Raw genomic sequence first — 15,622 nt, 5'->3', positions numbered from 1 at the left:
CTGTCAGACTTCTTGAGCCAACACCTGATAACCAGCCATGAGTGTTCACTCTGGAAGTCCATCATATTCAGTCAATGGGGAACTCGCATCATGGACTTGTTTGCCACAGAGGACCACACCAAATGTTCAAACTTCTGTTTCAGAGAGTGCATGAACCTGGGCTTGTTACCAGATGCCTTTCTCCTCCACTGGTCTCGAGCACTGCTATATGCCTTTCCGCTGATTCCTAGATCAGGCAAGATGAGTCTATAATCACACTATTAGTCCTTTCCTGGCAGAGATAGTTTTGGCTGTCAGACCTATTGCAGATATCCAGGCAGTCTCCTATACACCTCCCAGTCTGCGCAGACATAGTATTTCAGAGCCAAGCTCAGATACTGCACCTGGTTGTTGCACCTGATGGCTTGGGGGTTGGCTGGTTGAACACTGCTGACAGAGACTGCTCCCTACAGATTCAGGAAATTCTTATACAGAGCAGGAAACCATCCACTAGGATGATCTCCCCTTCAGAAAGGAAGAGGTTCTCAATACAGGTAGCCCAGTGAGACCTAGAACCAGTAGACATTCTGATACCAAAGAGCCTAGACTATATGCTGTAGTTGAAACAGGCTGGATTGGCATTTAGCTCTCTCCAGGTCTGCCTTGTGGCAATGTAAGTGTGCCATGCTCCAGTACAATCATACTCTGTCTTCTCTCATCTAACTCTGTCAAACTTTCTCAAGGGCCTCCTGCATATTTGCCCTTTGGTTAGCGACCCGACTCCCATGTGGTACCTCAACACCATCCTCCTAAAACTCACAGAGCCTCCTTTTGAACCACTGTCAGCCTGCTCAGTACATCTCCTTACCATCAAGATGGATTTTCTGGTTGCTATCACCTTGGCACAGAGCGTTAGTGAGCTCCATGCCCTTGTAGCTCTTTACACATCCTTCCACAGGAACAAGGTGGTGTTGAGACCACACCGCATGTTCATCCCTAAGGTGGTTTCCAAATTCCACCTGAACCAATGAATCACCTTGCTGGCCTTTTCCCCAAAGTTGCACTCAATACCTGGAGAAAGAAGCGGCATACTTTAGATGTGTCTGGAGCTTTGTTCTGTTACTTTAACAAGACCAAGCCCTTTAGGCAGTCTCACCGCCTCTTTGTAACTATATCCAGCCCATTGAAATACCAAACCATCTCACCACGAACATCTCCAAATGCCCTCAGTTGGCTGGTGAGCCTCTCCATTGGCGCACAAGCAGCGTCTTCCATCCACTTCAGGAATGTTCCAGCCTCTGAGATCATTCAACATGGAGCAACCCACTGACTCTTGTGAAACATTTACCCTTCAGGTGGCAGGCGAGTCAGATGTTCTTCAATTGCCATTTGACTGATGCAGCTGTAATTCCTTGTTCCCACTGTCTGGGGGGATTCTGCTCACCAGTAGCCCACAGAGGGTTCCACACTGACATACGCAAAGAAAGACTGGTTACTTACCTTACAGTAGCCATGGTTCTTTGAGATGTTGGCACTATGGATCTGTGAATCCCACAATGCAGCCTTCATCTTAGCTTTTCAGAGTCCTCATGGTAACACAGCCCTTGAATTGTGAGGGAGCTGAGGAAGGGTCTATGCCCTTGCACAAGGAAGCACAAGGCACGTGCATGGCCCTGACAGACACTGCCATTTTTTAAAAAAAAACCTTCAGTTTCACATGCAGGAGGCATGTGTGCACCTTCAGTGGATTTACCGTGACTAACGCGTCTCAAAGAACCCCATCACTGTACAGTCAGTATCCCTTCCTAACTTAAATATTAAGGAGGCCTGATGCTATTCTTAGAATGCTGTCAATCATCAGAAATTTCATTTAAGTCACTGGAGTTGCCCCAGTATAAAACCAGGAGGAGAGGGGAATTTTGCCCTAGGTTTTAATATGAATTTCAATATGCCATAAAGAGATGCATATATTTCATGATTTCAGAACTGCGAAATTACATTCTTACCTTATGTTCACTCTGCATTCTTGAAAGATTTCCATTCATTGGTTTAACTTTGAAAAAGCATAATGGCCTGGAGGTTAAATTCTATTTTGTATGTCATCAAGAAAATATTTTTCTTCTCATATATTGCTATTGTGGGCCAAATGACCATTATTTGAGTCTGTAGTTACCACCTTCAGCAACATGTTGTTCAAATTTGATCCGAGTGAAAGATATGAAAAAAGACTCTCCGATTATGGTCAAATCCTGCTTGCCTTATGCACACTGCTCAATGACATGTTCAAACATCTATTTCTCTGTTGCAGACCTCAAAAGTACCTTTGTAACTTGAGCTCTGCATACAGTACACAATTAAATCTCCATCCGATTTTTGTCTTCAGAACCTTTTTCAGACCTATCTTTATCTGGACTGCCCAGATCATTGCATTGAGTCTGAATTTCTACTAAGGGATATTTTATAGTACCTGCATTATGGCTTTTAAAGTATCTTAAGTAAATCTTGCATTTGATATCCTAATTATGCTCTAAATTATATAGATTTGCTGTTGAATTATGCATTGTTCCAATGCAAATTTTATTTAATAATGGATATTGAATCTAGTGTTGCTTTCCCTTTTTTAGGCTAAAACCTTTCTCTCCAGACATGTAATCAGTACATTTTTTTTTTATTTTCCAATTTATGAAACAGATTCAGCTGCAAACATTTCTTCAACTTCTGCTGTTACAACAAAAGGTCTTCTTCAGGTAATGTGAAACTATAAATAGTTGTATGCCTGTCTGCTACACTTACACTCAAAATTAATCTCCCTCATTCTTTTTCCAGGTTGCTCCTGCATCATCAACCATACCTGAACAAATGGAAACTTCTAAAAGGAATGTGCAGGCAAAGATCAAAATTTCATCTGCACCTACAGAGAACTTAATACAGACTTCTACAACAGATAGGGAGATAAATAACCTTCAAAGGAATGACTTTGTAGACCCTGGTTCCTATGGAAAACAGTCTGAAGTGCATGATAATAGTACACCAGCCAAAACTATTGGCAGGTTTTCAGTGATCAGTACTCACGATGAATTAACTTTAACATCGCCACATCGCTTAAGGTACTCTGCACCACCAGATGTTTATTTGGATGAGCTTCCCTCGAGCCCTGACCTGAAAACATCAGTACGGCAAGTGCAACCGGCATCTTTTCTTGATGTCCTTTCTGACCATGGTTCCAGTGATTCTGGTGACGAGTCTCTCCGAAGGAAGTCTGTTGCTGCTCAGCTGTCCCCGCAGAGCAGTAGTGCAGCCAATGACATCACAAAAAAGTCAGCTTCTCTTCTGCAAAGATCTGGAAAGACTAGTTCACCAGGCCCTGATTCGCCGAATGGTCAGGGAACAAAAATCCCCACTATCAATATAACGTCCTTCCACTCGCAGTCATCCTACATGAGCAGCGACAATGACTCGGAATTTGAAGATGCAGATATGAAGAAAGAACTGCAGAACCTGAGAGAGAAGTATGTTGGATTTTAAAACAATTCCGGATACTTGACACATGTTTAGACTACCTAAAAAGCATCTCCACACATAGTAAAAAACTGTGTGTACAGCATCAATGAGTAAACCCATTCGGGGAAAAATACCACCCCTTCCTGCAAAATTCATACTGAACCCAAATCACATGGTGGCAGTAGAACCCAAACTTTTCTTAATCATTCGTTTCTTTTTATTCACCTTTGCATTTCTTAGGCCTGGTCTACACTTAAAAAATAGATTGGCCTTGCTGCACATTTCAGGGCTGTGAAAAATGTTGTGCCCTGAGCGCCATAGTTAGGTTGGCCTAACCCCGGTGTAGACACGGCTAGGTTGACGGAAGAATTCTTTTGTTGACCTAGCGACTCCCTCTCGGAGAGATGGGTTAACTACATTGATGGAAAACCCCATTCTGATGATGTAGGAAGTGTCTACACTGTAGCGGCAGAGCTGCAGCACCATAGATATGGCCTTAGTTCCAGTTAGACGTGAAAATACCAAAATACCTCAAAAGCCTATACGTGTGTGTTCTGAGCCAGAGAGAACCAATTCACTGAGGGGTCCAGCCCCAATTTCCTAATCAAAGAACTCAGTTAACTTCAGGGCAGGAAATGTCCCTATGTTTGTTCAGCACCCAGCCCAGTGAGGCCCCAATCTGAGAGCTCTAGATGTTACTTCAATGCAAATAGAAGATAATCAGGGGGACCTTTTGAGATTTCCCCATCCGAAAAGCAGATATTTTTTGTTGCTAAAGCCCATTCACTAAAAGTTTGTTTTTATAATAACTACAACTTCTGATTTAATTGGAAGAAATATTCATGATCCTGTCATAGAGGAGGGAGGAGTGTTTCTGAGCTGCAGAGTTTGGATCTGGATTCAAATTTACCTAAATTTTGGCAATGTCTGTAGCCAGGTTTGGATTTGGGTCTCTCCCTAAGCAAAATGTCTTTCTTTTTGTCAGGCACCTTCTTCTTCAGTCAGAGTCACCAATAACGGGATCCTCCTTTTTTAGTGTTCCTTGATTATCTCTGCTTGTTTTCTTTTCTAACTAGCTTTGAATGTCCCCTGCAAAATGAGTCTGCGGGAAGTGGCTTTTGTATCCTTTTTTGCTGCTTTATGAAATATTAAGACCTGAAAAGCTTTTTTTAATGAAATACATGTTAACAAAACAGACCACCAAGTTTTAAACAAGTGTAACCCAAAAAAAAAAAAAAAAACCTCCTGCACTCACATGCTAAGACATCAGTCTCTTGTGGTGTCATAAACCTACTAGATATACAGTGGTCTGTAGAGCCCTCTAGCAAAACCACGGTAAACAAGACCTGATTTTTCTAATGTAAACACAAGCAGAAGACCTGCTTTGGGGGGGGGGGGGAGTGTTAGGGTTGTGCATATCATAAGAAGCACAGGGGGTTATAAAAAATTGTGTTCTTTGCAGCTCACATCCTAAAGTAAAATAGAATTCACTCTCCTCATCCAAGCAGTTCGACGTATCCTTGTATAAAGTACTTCTTGCTATCAAAATGCATCTGGAATAGTGAATTAAATTACAATTAGCATCTCTTAGCATGCTGCTTATGGTGCTGTCTCCCAAAAGTAATTCCCACACTATAGAACATGATAGTATGTCACAGATAACATGACCTCTTCAGTGAGGTGGTTGCATGAGCAGTAAACTCCAGAAAGCCAGTTATTACTAAACTCATCTTTTGAGCACCTTTCAGTTTATTCAAGGTGGAGAAGTGCTTCATACCTGCTATGCTGTGCAAAATGGGTGCCATTTCCCTCTGTGGCATTGTTCTCTTTTAAAAGTAAATGCAATAATCCCTAAAGGTGCTGGATTGAAAACCCTAAAGAATGAATTCTCCTGGTATGGGATAGGTAGTAGTAGTGCAGCTCTTTCCCCACGTACCCTTTCCAGAGTGCCTCGGCCCTGGGTAATCTTTGGGGTTAGAGGCTAGTTCAGGCTTATTTCAATTCAACCATGACCTTTGGACTCCTTATTAAGTAGATATCCAGTAGGAACTGGATGGAGACATCCAGCTCATCTCACACTCGACCCCGGAGCAGTCAAATGTTAACAGCCCAACTACTGCCCTGGGTGTGAAGTGGTGAGCCTGAAATGAAATTCTGTCACATGGCTTGTCCTCAGACCTGTCCGTTTACTCACGATTCTTTTTCTCTAAGCATGTGATGAGAGAAAAATGGAAGCAGTGGTTCCCAATCTTACTGTAAAGTTAGAATTTAACTTGGAATATAAGGGTGTTATAGAAAACAATTCAATGTGTGTTCAAAGGGTATTTAGATACAATCTATCCTGCATTATAAGGAACGTGGCCATCCAGGTTCTTGTGTCACTGTTAATTTAAACACTTACTTTTGCTTTTTTTCGTGCAGCACTTCTCCCAGTTAATTTAACTATACTTCTAGAGACAATTTTTTGTTGGCACTGGTTTGAAGGGACAGAAGTACTGGAAGCATTTGAGTTAAATTCAGATCTTGTATCCAAACCAATCACGTTCACTTTGGATTCTAAAAATCCTCTTTCTACAGGAGTCTCTGTATAACCTAATACTTGAAGAGCAAATTTAGAGCAGAGGATTGAAACTCATTTTCTTCATGTCTGTGCATACAGGATTAGATGTCTTTTCCTATATAGAGTGTTTACACATGTACATGCTCTTGGATGAGGAATAGCTTGCTGTATAACATGTTGTTGTTTTTTTGTAACTGTAAATGCCATCTGGGTCTGGCATTTTCTCAGACAAGTAGCTAGCATAATGTCCTTTTATTTTATTTTATTTTTTATTAGGCACATGAAAGAAATTGCTGAACTGCAGACTCAACAGAAGAATGAGATAGAGGCTTTGTTCGTCCGGCTGGGCAAACCATTGCCACCCAACGTGGGTTTTCTTCACTCAGCCCCACCAAGTGGCCGCCGGCGAAGAACCAGCAAAAATAAATTAAAAGCTGGGAAACTATTGAATCCTCTGGTTCAGCAGCTCAAAACTGCACCTTCCAACACAAGTAGGTCCCACTGTTTTAAAACCTTGTATCCCATTAAATATAAGGAGCGCCTTTATTTTATTTTCTGCCCCTGACCTGCTAGGTAATTATACTGAATTCGGGTGAAGGCAATGAAAGGTTCAATAATAATAAATTTATTACAGTGATTGAAACATCATACTGTAGACAACTTTTAAGAGATCTTTCTGTGATCTCCTCTTATTGTAGCTGCCCTTTCTGATCCCCTGGCTTCCCTGCATTAACTGTAGTGCTTGGTTACATGAAAAGGTAATATTCTGCCAGCAATAATGCGATAAGAAGAAAACAAAATAGCTGTAATGTGTGGTTACTTGGATATAATCCACCACCACCCCCTCAGGATTCCAAAAAAAGCATTGTACATTTATATGGGTAAAAAACAACGCCCAGCATTAAAATAGGAAGAATTGAAAACAAACAAAGAAAAAATAATCAAGAGTTTTGAGGTGATATAAACCCTCATGCTTCAGGGCATAAGCTGACCTGTGACTCAGGTTTGGAAAGAAATGTTTTCCCTATTCATGAGCTGTTCCATAACCACCTAGTGCAGATTTCTTCCGCTGAAGCAGTTAGTATTTTGTGTGTAGGTATCGAGCACACTGTCAGTGCTTGACAAATAAAATAACAATGTCACAATTCAGTTTTAGTTTGGGATAGAACCTAAATCCATTTGTTTTCCCGTCTTTCTCCCTAAGGTAATTTATCCATGTTTGTATTCACCGTTTAGATACTGTTAGTCTGCATTGAGTGTATAGCATTTTGTGATTTTTCTTTTGTAAAAGATGCTCTAAGATTGGATTGGACTTGCCAAAAAACAATTTAAAGCTGTGAGTGATGCCTTGCACTTCAGATCGGTGTTGAGAGGTTTTCTAATACTTGTTAATATGGATGTGAAATCTGTGATCAGGATTGCATGACCGACAGCAGTCAGTCTTTGGCATTATCTGCTTGGAAAAGTAATAAAATAGTAATTGAGATGGGGAACTTAGATAGGCAGTGCCCAATTCTCCCGCTGCAGAATGCGAGTTATTCCTGCTGAACTTCGTTCATTTGAAGTTTGTGATGGCAGACTAGCTCTTCTTCTCTTAGTGGTGTCCTTCAAATCCTACAGAGCTTCTTTCCACTGATTGCAGTTCTGTACCAATGTGAATGGCATTATGTCCGTTTTAATTAACTTTTTTTTTCTTTTACAAAAAAACAGAATCTAAATTAAGATAGCAAAAGCAAGGACATTCAGAGTTAAGACTGACACGCCACAATCCACTTTATATCAGTCAGTGTCTCCAGCAAACTCCTCTTCTGTTTTAAACCTTCCCATTCTAGCGACTCCTTTGCTTATTTCTGGTGGATGCCTTACCTCCTCCTTCCTTCCGATATGGAGTTCCCTGTGATGGTATCTAACCCTTCTGTCCATCTGTTTTTGGTGTGTAGGCCATCTCCTGGCTGTCTCTACCCTTTCCCCTTCCTTCTGTGCCGACAACACCCCTCTCTCTGTCTTGGCCCACTCTGACCTCTCCCTTAACTTGGCTCACATCAGCATACCACCTCTCACTACCTGAATGTTTCAGAAAGTCAGAGCTGCTTTCTGCCTAAAATGTCTTGTCACGTAATTCTGTCTCCACTATCACTCATCTTTAAGCTTCTCTGCTGCACACTTTCCCTCATGCCTCTCCCTTTCTAGTCATTCTCCCTTTTCCTGCTAAGCTGTAGGAAGCTGACCAGCTTCCCTGACTTTGAATAAATCCTTTATTTGTGCCTTAATCACTCTCCTTCATGACTATTGAAATTGCTGCTTCTTTGGCCCTCTTAAATCCTTTTGCAGCTTCAGGAGGTCTCTAATATTACTACTGACGTACTCTGATTATATCACTCCCATCCTCAGTCACCTTTGCTAGCTTCCATTCCATCTCCCAAGTGAATTTCAAAGTTCTTCTGGTTTTAAAACCTGATATTTTTTCGCAGTCCTGCCTTTCTAGCTTTCTGTTCATCTCCCTTTGCTTCTCACTCACTCGTTCTCCACTTTTGTCCACTCCCTTTCACATTCCATAGTTGAGTGTAGGGTCTCACTAATCCCACGCCATCTTTCTAGAACGTCTTCCATCTCCTATTGAGGCACTTCTGCAACTCTCACCTTTTAGAACAATGCTTTTCTTGAGTTCACAACCGTCTCTGAAAAGTGCACCAAGTACATTGCATAAAAATTATCCCTATTGGATGGGCTGGCTTATCATCTTGCAGATGCTGGGCAGGTATGGGGGGGTATGTAAATTATTTTCAGATGCAGTTTTACCCATAAAGATGTATGTTTCTACCAGTTCTTTAGAATTTTATGTTGCTGCTCCTCTCAGTGGCAAACTACCAGTTACACAAGGTTGATTTTTCTGTAGTAGTTTCCTTATGGTGGCATTTGCAATTTTGTTTGTTTCTTTAGGTAATCTGTCAGACTGCAAAGAGTCTCTCCCCAAAGAAACAACTAAAACTCATGCTGGTTCAACTGAAGCAACAGCAGTAACTTCCTCCACATCAGCCACATTTGGAAATTCAGTTCAGACACAGCAACCCTGCTCAGTCAAGGCCTCTTTGTCTTCTGACATCTGCTCCGGCTTAGCCACCGAAGGAGGCAATGCGCATGGAAGTTCTGGCCAAGGTGATTTTATGTACCTACAGTTCAGCATGTCTTCCAGCATGTGCCAAAATTAGTGCATACCACTTAAATGATTTAGGAGGAACTTTACTTTACTAATAATGTAGGCATGTAAGCCTTATAAATGCAAGTTACTGACTTACCTTTAAAAAATTAGGCGTAGCAGAAGGTTAGGTGAGCAAAAATAAAGAGGAGACTTTCCAAAGCATAAAATAAATCAATACTGCAGAAGAATCCCTTGTTCTTAGGGAACAATATGCCTTTTCTTTTACGAACAGTAACTTACCCAGATTTAACCTTTTGTGGAATCTGACTTATTGAGATCTGGAAAAAAATGACAATAGACAGAAGACTAACTTTGTTTCCCCTGGTTCATACTATTTTCTCTTAACCCCTTGATACTGGTGGGCCCAAAGCTCCCCATTATGAAGTACTAATTCATCTGGGTCAATACAAATATAATGATGTGGGGGGAGCTAAGCTACCAGCATCAGAGGGGTTAATTCTTGCATGATTTTGGCATCATGTCTAAGGTATAGAGGTGTCAGTCAAGGCTGCATTATTATCCAGCAGTTCCGACAGCTCTATAGCAGTGCACAGCTCCCTAGACTCTGACTGAACGTGTTGCCATATGTATTGAAAGTTATAATGATTAAAATACCTTGCTCAACATTGCACATCCTGCCAAACTAATCTACAAAATATCTATTCTCTTCTGCTGTTATTGCATCCTTTTGCATATGGTCAATTAACTTACTCCTCCTTGGCAAGGCTAAAATGGAGATGTGGATGATTAACTAACAAAGTTGATTTGACTGATGGTATAGGACATCTGATCACAGTTATTTGTACTTTATAAGTGTCTTTGTTTTCTTCCCTTTATATTCATTTGCAGGCTGGACGGTTTTCCACCAAACGTCTGAGAGAGTGACCTATAAATCTAGTAGCAAACCTCGTACCAGATTCCTCAGTGGACCTGTGTCTTTGTCCATCTGTTTGTATTTGTTCTTTTGTATTTTATCACAACCCATCTTTCTTTTGTCCCCCTTTTTCCAAGCTCATCCTTTATATCTCTAATATGTTTGGCAGGATGCCTTTCCTTCTACACCATCTTTTCTTTCTTTCTTTTAAGTAATCATCATTGACACTCCTTAGTTTATTTTCATTTTTCATATGAAGGCTTTTGTGCACTGCTTTTGGCTCATGCCTGGGTACCAAAAGCATGTGTGGAAGATCTCATCATTTATTATATAGCCTTACGGTAAATTTTACCCTGGACGTATCAAAGCTTTTGTCCTTTATGTGATTTATGTTGAAGTAATATTTTTATTTGCAATGTGGCAAATATACATGTCTGCTGTCCCAGTTCCAGCGACAACAAAAAGAAATTCTACCTTCTGTAGACGAATGGTCTCTTTCACACATGTTTGGACTACGAAGACATGCATGTAGCAAGCTGATACAATACTAGAAGGTCACTGAAGGGTATAACTTCCATACAAGGGCTGTATTAAAACAATATACAGTACTGTTTATATCCACTCTTTTTTTCCCCTGCTCCTTGCATGTGGAAATGCTGAGATGACAGTGCTCCAGCTAGTTCTTTCAAAGTGTGTTTTCTAGGTGGTGTGTTTTTCCACATTAAGAGCTTTTAATTAGTTTAAGTGAGCTCTTGTTAATATAATCATTAGTAGTGGAAAGATCTGGTTACTCCAAATAAGAGTTCCATTTACCTTTTCGTATAAACTAATCTGGCTGGAGCACTTTACTCAGTTTATTTTCTTCTGACCTTATGTGACCTCAGAGATGAAGTCAATTAGCAGTTCATCAAAGCACAATAAGTAAAAAGCTTTATCAGACTTTCTTATGATACTTTGAAATGGATTGTCAGGATCCAGTACTTTTTTTATTTCAAATAACTGTGCACCAGCTCACGTATTTTATTTGCATGGTCTCTAAAGTAATTGGCAGTTCAGCAAAACTTAATAGAACTTTTTCATTTTAAAATACAATCTTTTTTCACCAAACAAATATGCTGCTTTTTGGACAAACAGATTTTGCTTGTACAATAAAGATATGTTGTACTGATCAGGTACTATAGGCCACTTACATATAATGTTAGTAAGGCTAATGTTCTTGAAGAAATATTCAGTCAACTCAGTGTTCATTTGCATTGATATCGAACTTTCCCCATTGTAGTTATACATTGCTCATCATTATCCAGGTAATGCAGATCAAAGGCACAAGACCACTCAAATACATTTTTCCAATTTTCTAAGTAAACCATATTTTTCAAATAGATTTTTTTTTCATTTATTTTGAGATCCCCAGAACTCTACTCATCCAAATTGGTGAAAAGTGATGTTTACCTCTCAGCCTATGGTATGCAAGGTTTTAACAATCATTGATGTTCTAAGATACTCTGAATAGAGGGACTTTTATCCTAAGAACCTGAGGAATTCTCCGTATACTGATTTTTTCCATCCAGCAGTAGTATAATGGACATGGCTGTGGCCTTATCTGCACAAGTAATTCCCAGAAATGGTTTAATTCTTCTATCGCAGGTTTACTATTCAATATGCTGCAAAAATAGTGGGGAGAATTTCTACCTAAACCAAAGAAAAAACAATCTTGTTTTTAATTTCTTTGGGCATATGGCAGCCATGGCTGAAGTTGATAGAGAAAACATGTCAGTACTTAATTATTTTAAGTTTCCCAATGCCTAAATAACGAATTGCTTGGGTGGATGAACCTTCTGTTTCTCAGTCCACATGGTCTCTTCTGTGTCTCGTTTGTATGAAGTGTATTGAGACAAGCCGTTACTACCCCATCTCTGAATCGTACTAGGTGAGGGCAGCGTTCCAAACACTTAGCACAAGTACATCCATCTAGAACCATTCCAGTTCAGAAAACAGACCTTTTATTTTTAAATTTTAGAAATGGTCTCTCGCTTGATCTGTTCCACAGACTCCCACAGTTGAAGCTGTCTAAACTTTCTGCTGCCCTGAATTTTTCAGTTTCTTTTCTTTTAAATCATTCTTCTGGTGGGTCTAGCAGGTCAGTAGCAGAAAACCATGTTGTTAAGTGTGCAAGATCAATTTGGATCTAGTCCTGAACCGCCAGCAAGGCCAGCAGGAGGGGAGATTGCTGTGCACTCAATCCATGAGAGGAAAGGACATTTCTCTAGTGGCTCCGTATAGTCCTTATTCCCATGACAAGGAAACTGCCTCTTCTTGATCTAAAAGACACTTTCAGGCCTTTCAGTTTGAGTTGGTCCAGTAGACAAATTACAAAGGTTTGGGCCGAATTCTAAATGTGCTGTACGTATGCATCTCTGTTGTATGCTTGTGGGAGGATAGTGAGATCAGAATCTGGCCTTTGAGTGGAACAATTTGCTGCAGCTTTTGGGTGTAAATCTTACAGTTCAGACCCCATCTTTTTTAAACAAAAGTAAACTCAAGTCAGGATTCCATTGATATGCAGAAGCAATCTTTACTGAAAATATATAACCCCTTTAATCAATTTCCTAGTATACCTTTTGGTTTTAGAATTTACTGACAAGAACAGACATGTATCAGAGGGGTAGCCGTGTTAGTCTGGATCTGTAAAAAGCAACAGAGGGTCCTGTGGCAACTTTAAGACTAACAGATGTATTGGAGCATAAGCTTTAATGCGTCTGACGAAGTGGGCATTCACCCACGAAAGCTTATGCTCCAATACATCTGTTAGTCTTAAAGTTGCCACAGGACCCTCTGTTGCTAAGAACAGACATGTATGTCAGGAAACTACTGTGAGTACTCTGGCATATTTAACTCTTCAACATTTTCCCTCCAGGTTAGAAATTGGTACATTGATCCTTGCCTGCTAGTGTTTAGGTATGAAACACTTATAAGATTCCCACTCTTCACTCATAATTGCTAAATAATTTAGTAACATGGATGGTCTGTGTATAAGAAAAGATTATTTCAGCTGGAGAAAGAAGTTGTGTTACGGAATAGAAAGGAATCTATTTAGCAACTGTATTTCATAAAATGGCTAATGTTAACTGAGTTCATGCTTTGTGGTTTATTAATTCATTTGTGTCACTGCCAGTATATAGCATATCTTAATTGTTTATACTAAAAAGAAAAGTCACATGTTAAGAATTTATATTTTTATAGCACTAGTTAAAATCCGTCATAATCAGGACTCTTTAAAACAACTTTGGCCCATTCCAGTAGACAAAATAACCACAGAAGGTCAAAAGGAATTTCCATCTTACTTCACCAGGCAGACAGCTAATGCAGAGTCCTGTTCTGCAAGGCTCTGAGTGCTTGTTGCACAATATTGAACACACACGCCTGCCCACCCTCCCATTGACTTAATTAAGAGTTTGGAGCTCTAAGCACCTTGCAGGATCATGCCCTTAGATTACGTCAGTGCAACTTTCTTCTACAAACAAGCCCTTGTGCACGGGCTTGTTCTGTGGATTCAATGAGCTAAGCATTCGTCACTGCTGTGTCTATGCTAAGGGCTTGTCTACACTACCGGCTGGATCAACAGGCAGTGATCGATCCAGCGGGGGTCGATTTATCGTGTCTAATATAGATGCAATAAATCGACCGCCTGTCGCTCTAGTGTCGACTCCGGTACTCCACCTCAATGAAAAGCACAAGGGGAATCGATGGGAGAGCATCTCCCGTCAACACACCGCAGTGAAGACACCGCCGTAAGTAGATCTAAGTACGTTGACGTAGCTGAAGTTGCGTAACTTAGATCGATCTCCCCTCTGTAGCGTAGACCAGCACTTAGAGTTGTTACTACTTATACTTCAGATCTACAAATTCTGCCCCCAATCCTGCAATTTACATATGGGTGGAGGTCTGTACCCTCACAGAGCCCCCATTGAAGTTAATGGGGTTCTGTGCAGGCATAGCGGTCTGCTTCCATAATGTAAATTGCTGGATCAAGGCCAATTAGAATGTAACTCCCTGTGCCTCCTATTTAACGATAGACAATGATACTTCAAGACAATTGACCAAAACGGCCAAATGGCCACTTATTTTCGGTACCTTCATTTTTGGATCTCTAACTTCTGAGGAAACTTGGGCCAGATTTTCAGAAATGCTGAGAATCCATAACTTCAGTTGAGGCCAGAAGCAGTTCTGGGAGCTCAACGGTTCTGAAAATCAGGCACCAAGTGTCTCAATGGGGGCACCCAAAATCAAGGGCTGCTTTTGAAAATTGTGGCTAATTATTTCCCCCCATTTTTCTTCCTCCTCCACTGTTTACATGACCCCAAAGCCTGAACACTTCCACAGTGTCTTTCCCAGACCGCTTTTTGATCTGTTAACTTTGTTCAGTGTTGGATCTTTCTTTGCATTTCTAATAGAATGGGATGTTTTTGGCATAATCAATGTCAGAGCAGTTACAGAATTATTGTTAACCTGTGCTCCCTCTGGTGGTTATATATAGGTTTGGAAGGATTCAATTTTTATCGGTAAATGTCAGTTCATGTCGATTTTCACTGTACATATGCAAACTGAGGAGAAAATATTTCCATCGATGATGATCAAAATTTACAGATGGGCAAAGTAAGACAAACGTTGCTTTTTAACTGATTAGCGTTTGGTTTAAGGCTATTTGTTTTGTTTATTTTGACATACGATGTTGACAGCTTATGTTTTCATGGTTATAAAGCTTAAACTTTTTGAATCTCAACATCTACTGTCATTAAATAATTGTCTGACCATGCCGCCCCTGAATTTTTGACCCTCCACAATTTCCCACAGCTGCAAAATTTTAAATTGATGAAAATATAAAAAATGCTTAAAAATAACCATTGACGTTATTTGTCAAATTATTTTTAAAAAAATCCAATTCTGCCAAGCCTACTTATGTACCACGAGAATCAGACATTCAATGAAAGATCTTGCATAGACTTTGGGAAGGGTTTTCAAAAGCGCCATTGGAGCGTGTGCTCTTAAATTTGGCACTTTTATGAATTCCTCCCAAAATGTTTTTTCTCAAGTGTCTATATAGCAATGAATTAAAATACTTGAGCATCTGATGGAAAATGGTCCAACAGTTTATAAAAATTTGATACGTTTTTTTTTTTTTTTTTTTTTTAAGCTTACAGGCTTCTTGGTAACTGTTGATGAACAAGTAGGACAGTAGACTTTGTGGGTCCTGGAAAATATGGTAGCTGCCTAATTTCTCAGTGATGATATCTAAAATCTGAGGGACTCCCTTCCACTTTACTGTTACCACCCTAGGGTAGGGCAGACTTCAAATCTTAATTACTTGCATCCTGTTCATAGCTTTCCATCTCCTATACTCCTTTGCATTTATTTTATCACTTCTGAAACAAATAGGATTTACCTTTATAAATAAAGTGCCTGAATTTATGTTCAGCAGCTGTAGATATTACCAGGGCCGGCTTTAGGCCAA

General features: G+C 40.1%; 1 protein-coding gene across 1 annotated transcript in view; it reads left to right on the top strand.

Annotated features, from left to right (window-relative positions):
- The window catches only part of WNK2 (WNK lysine deficient protein kinase 2), a 176,401-nt gene that overhangs the window by 138,348 nt on the left and 22,431 nt on the right, over positions 1-15,622 (top strand). Inside the window, exons 21-25 of the mRNA XM_065407824.1 lie at positions 2,671-2,726; positions 2,806-3,488; positions 6,317-6,531; positions 8,981-9,196; positions 10,089-10,187. Coding sequence (XP_065263896.1) covers positions 2,671-2,726; positions 2,806-3,488; positions 6,317-6,531; positions 8,981-9,196; positions 10,089-10,187 — 1,269 coding nt within the window. The remainder of the gene's footprint in view (positions 1-2,670; positions 2,727-2,805; positions 3,489-6,316; positions 6,532-8,980; positions 9,197-10,088; positions 10,188-15,622) is intronic.

Source organism: Emys orbicularis, chromosome 7 (assembly GCF_028017835.1).
Source record: "Emys orbicularis isolate rEmyOrb1 chromosome 7, rEmyOrb1.hap1, whole genome shotgun sequence".
Lineage (NCBI taxonomy): Eukaryota > Metazoa > Chordata > Testudines > Emydidae > Emys > Emys orbicularis.
Note: the sequence above shows the minus strand (reverse complement) of the source record. Positions and strands in the feature narration are given on the sequence as shown.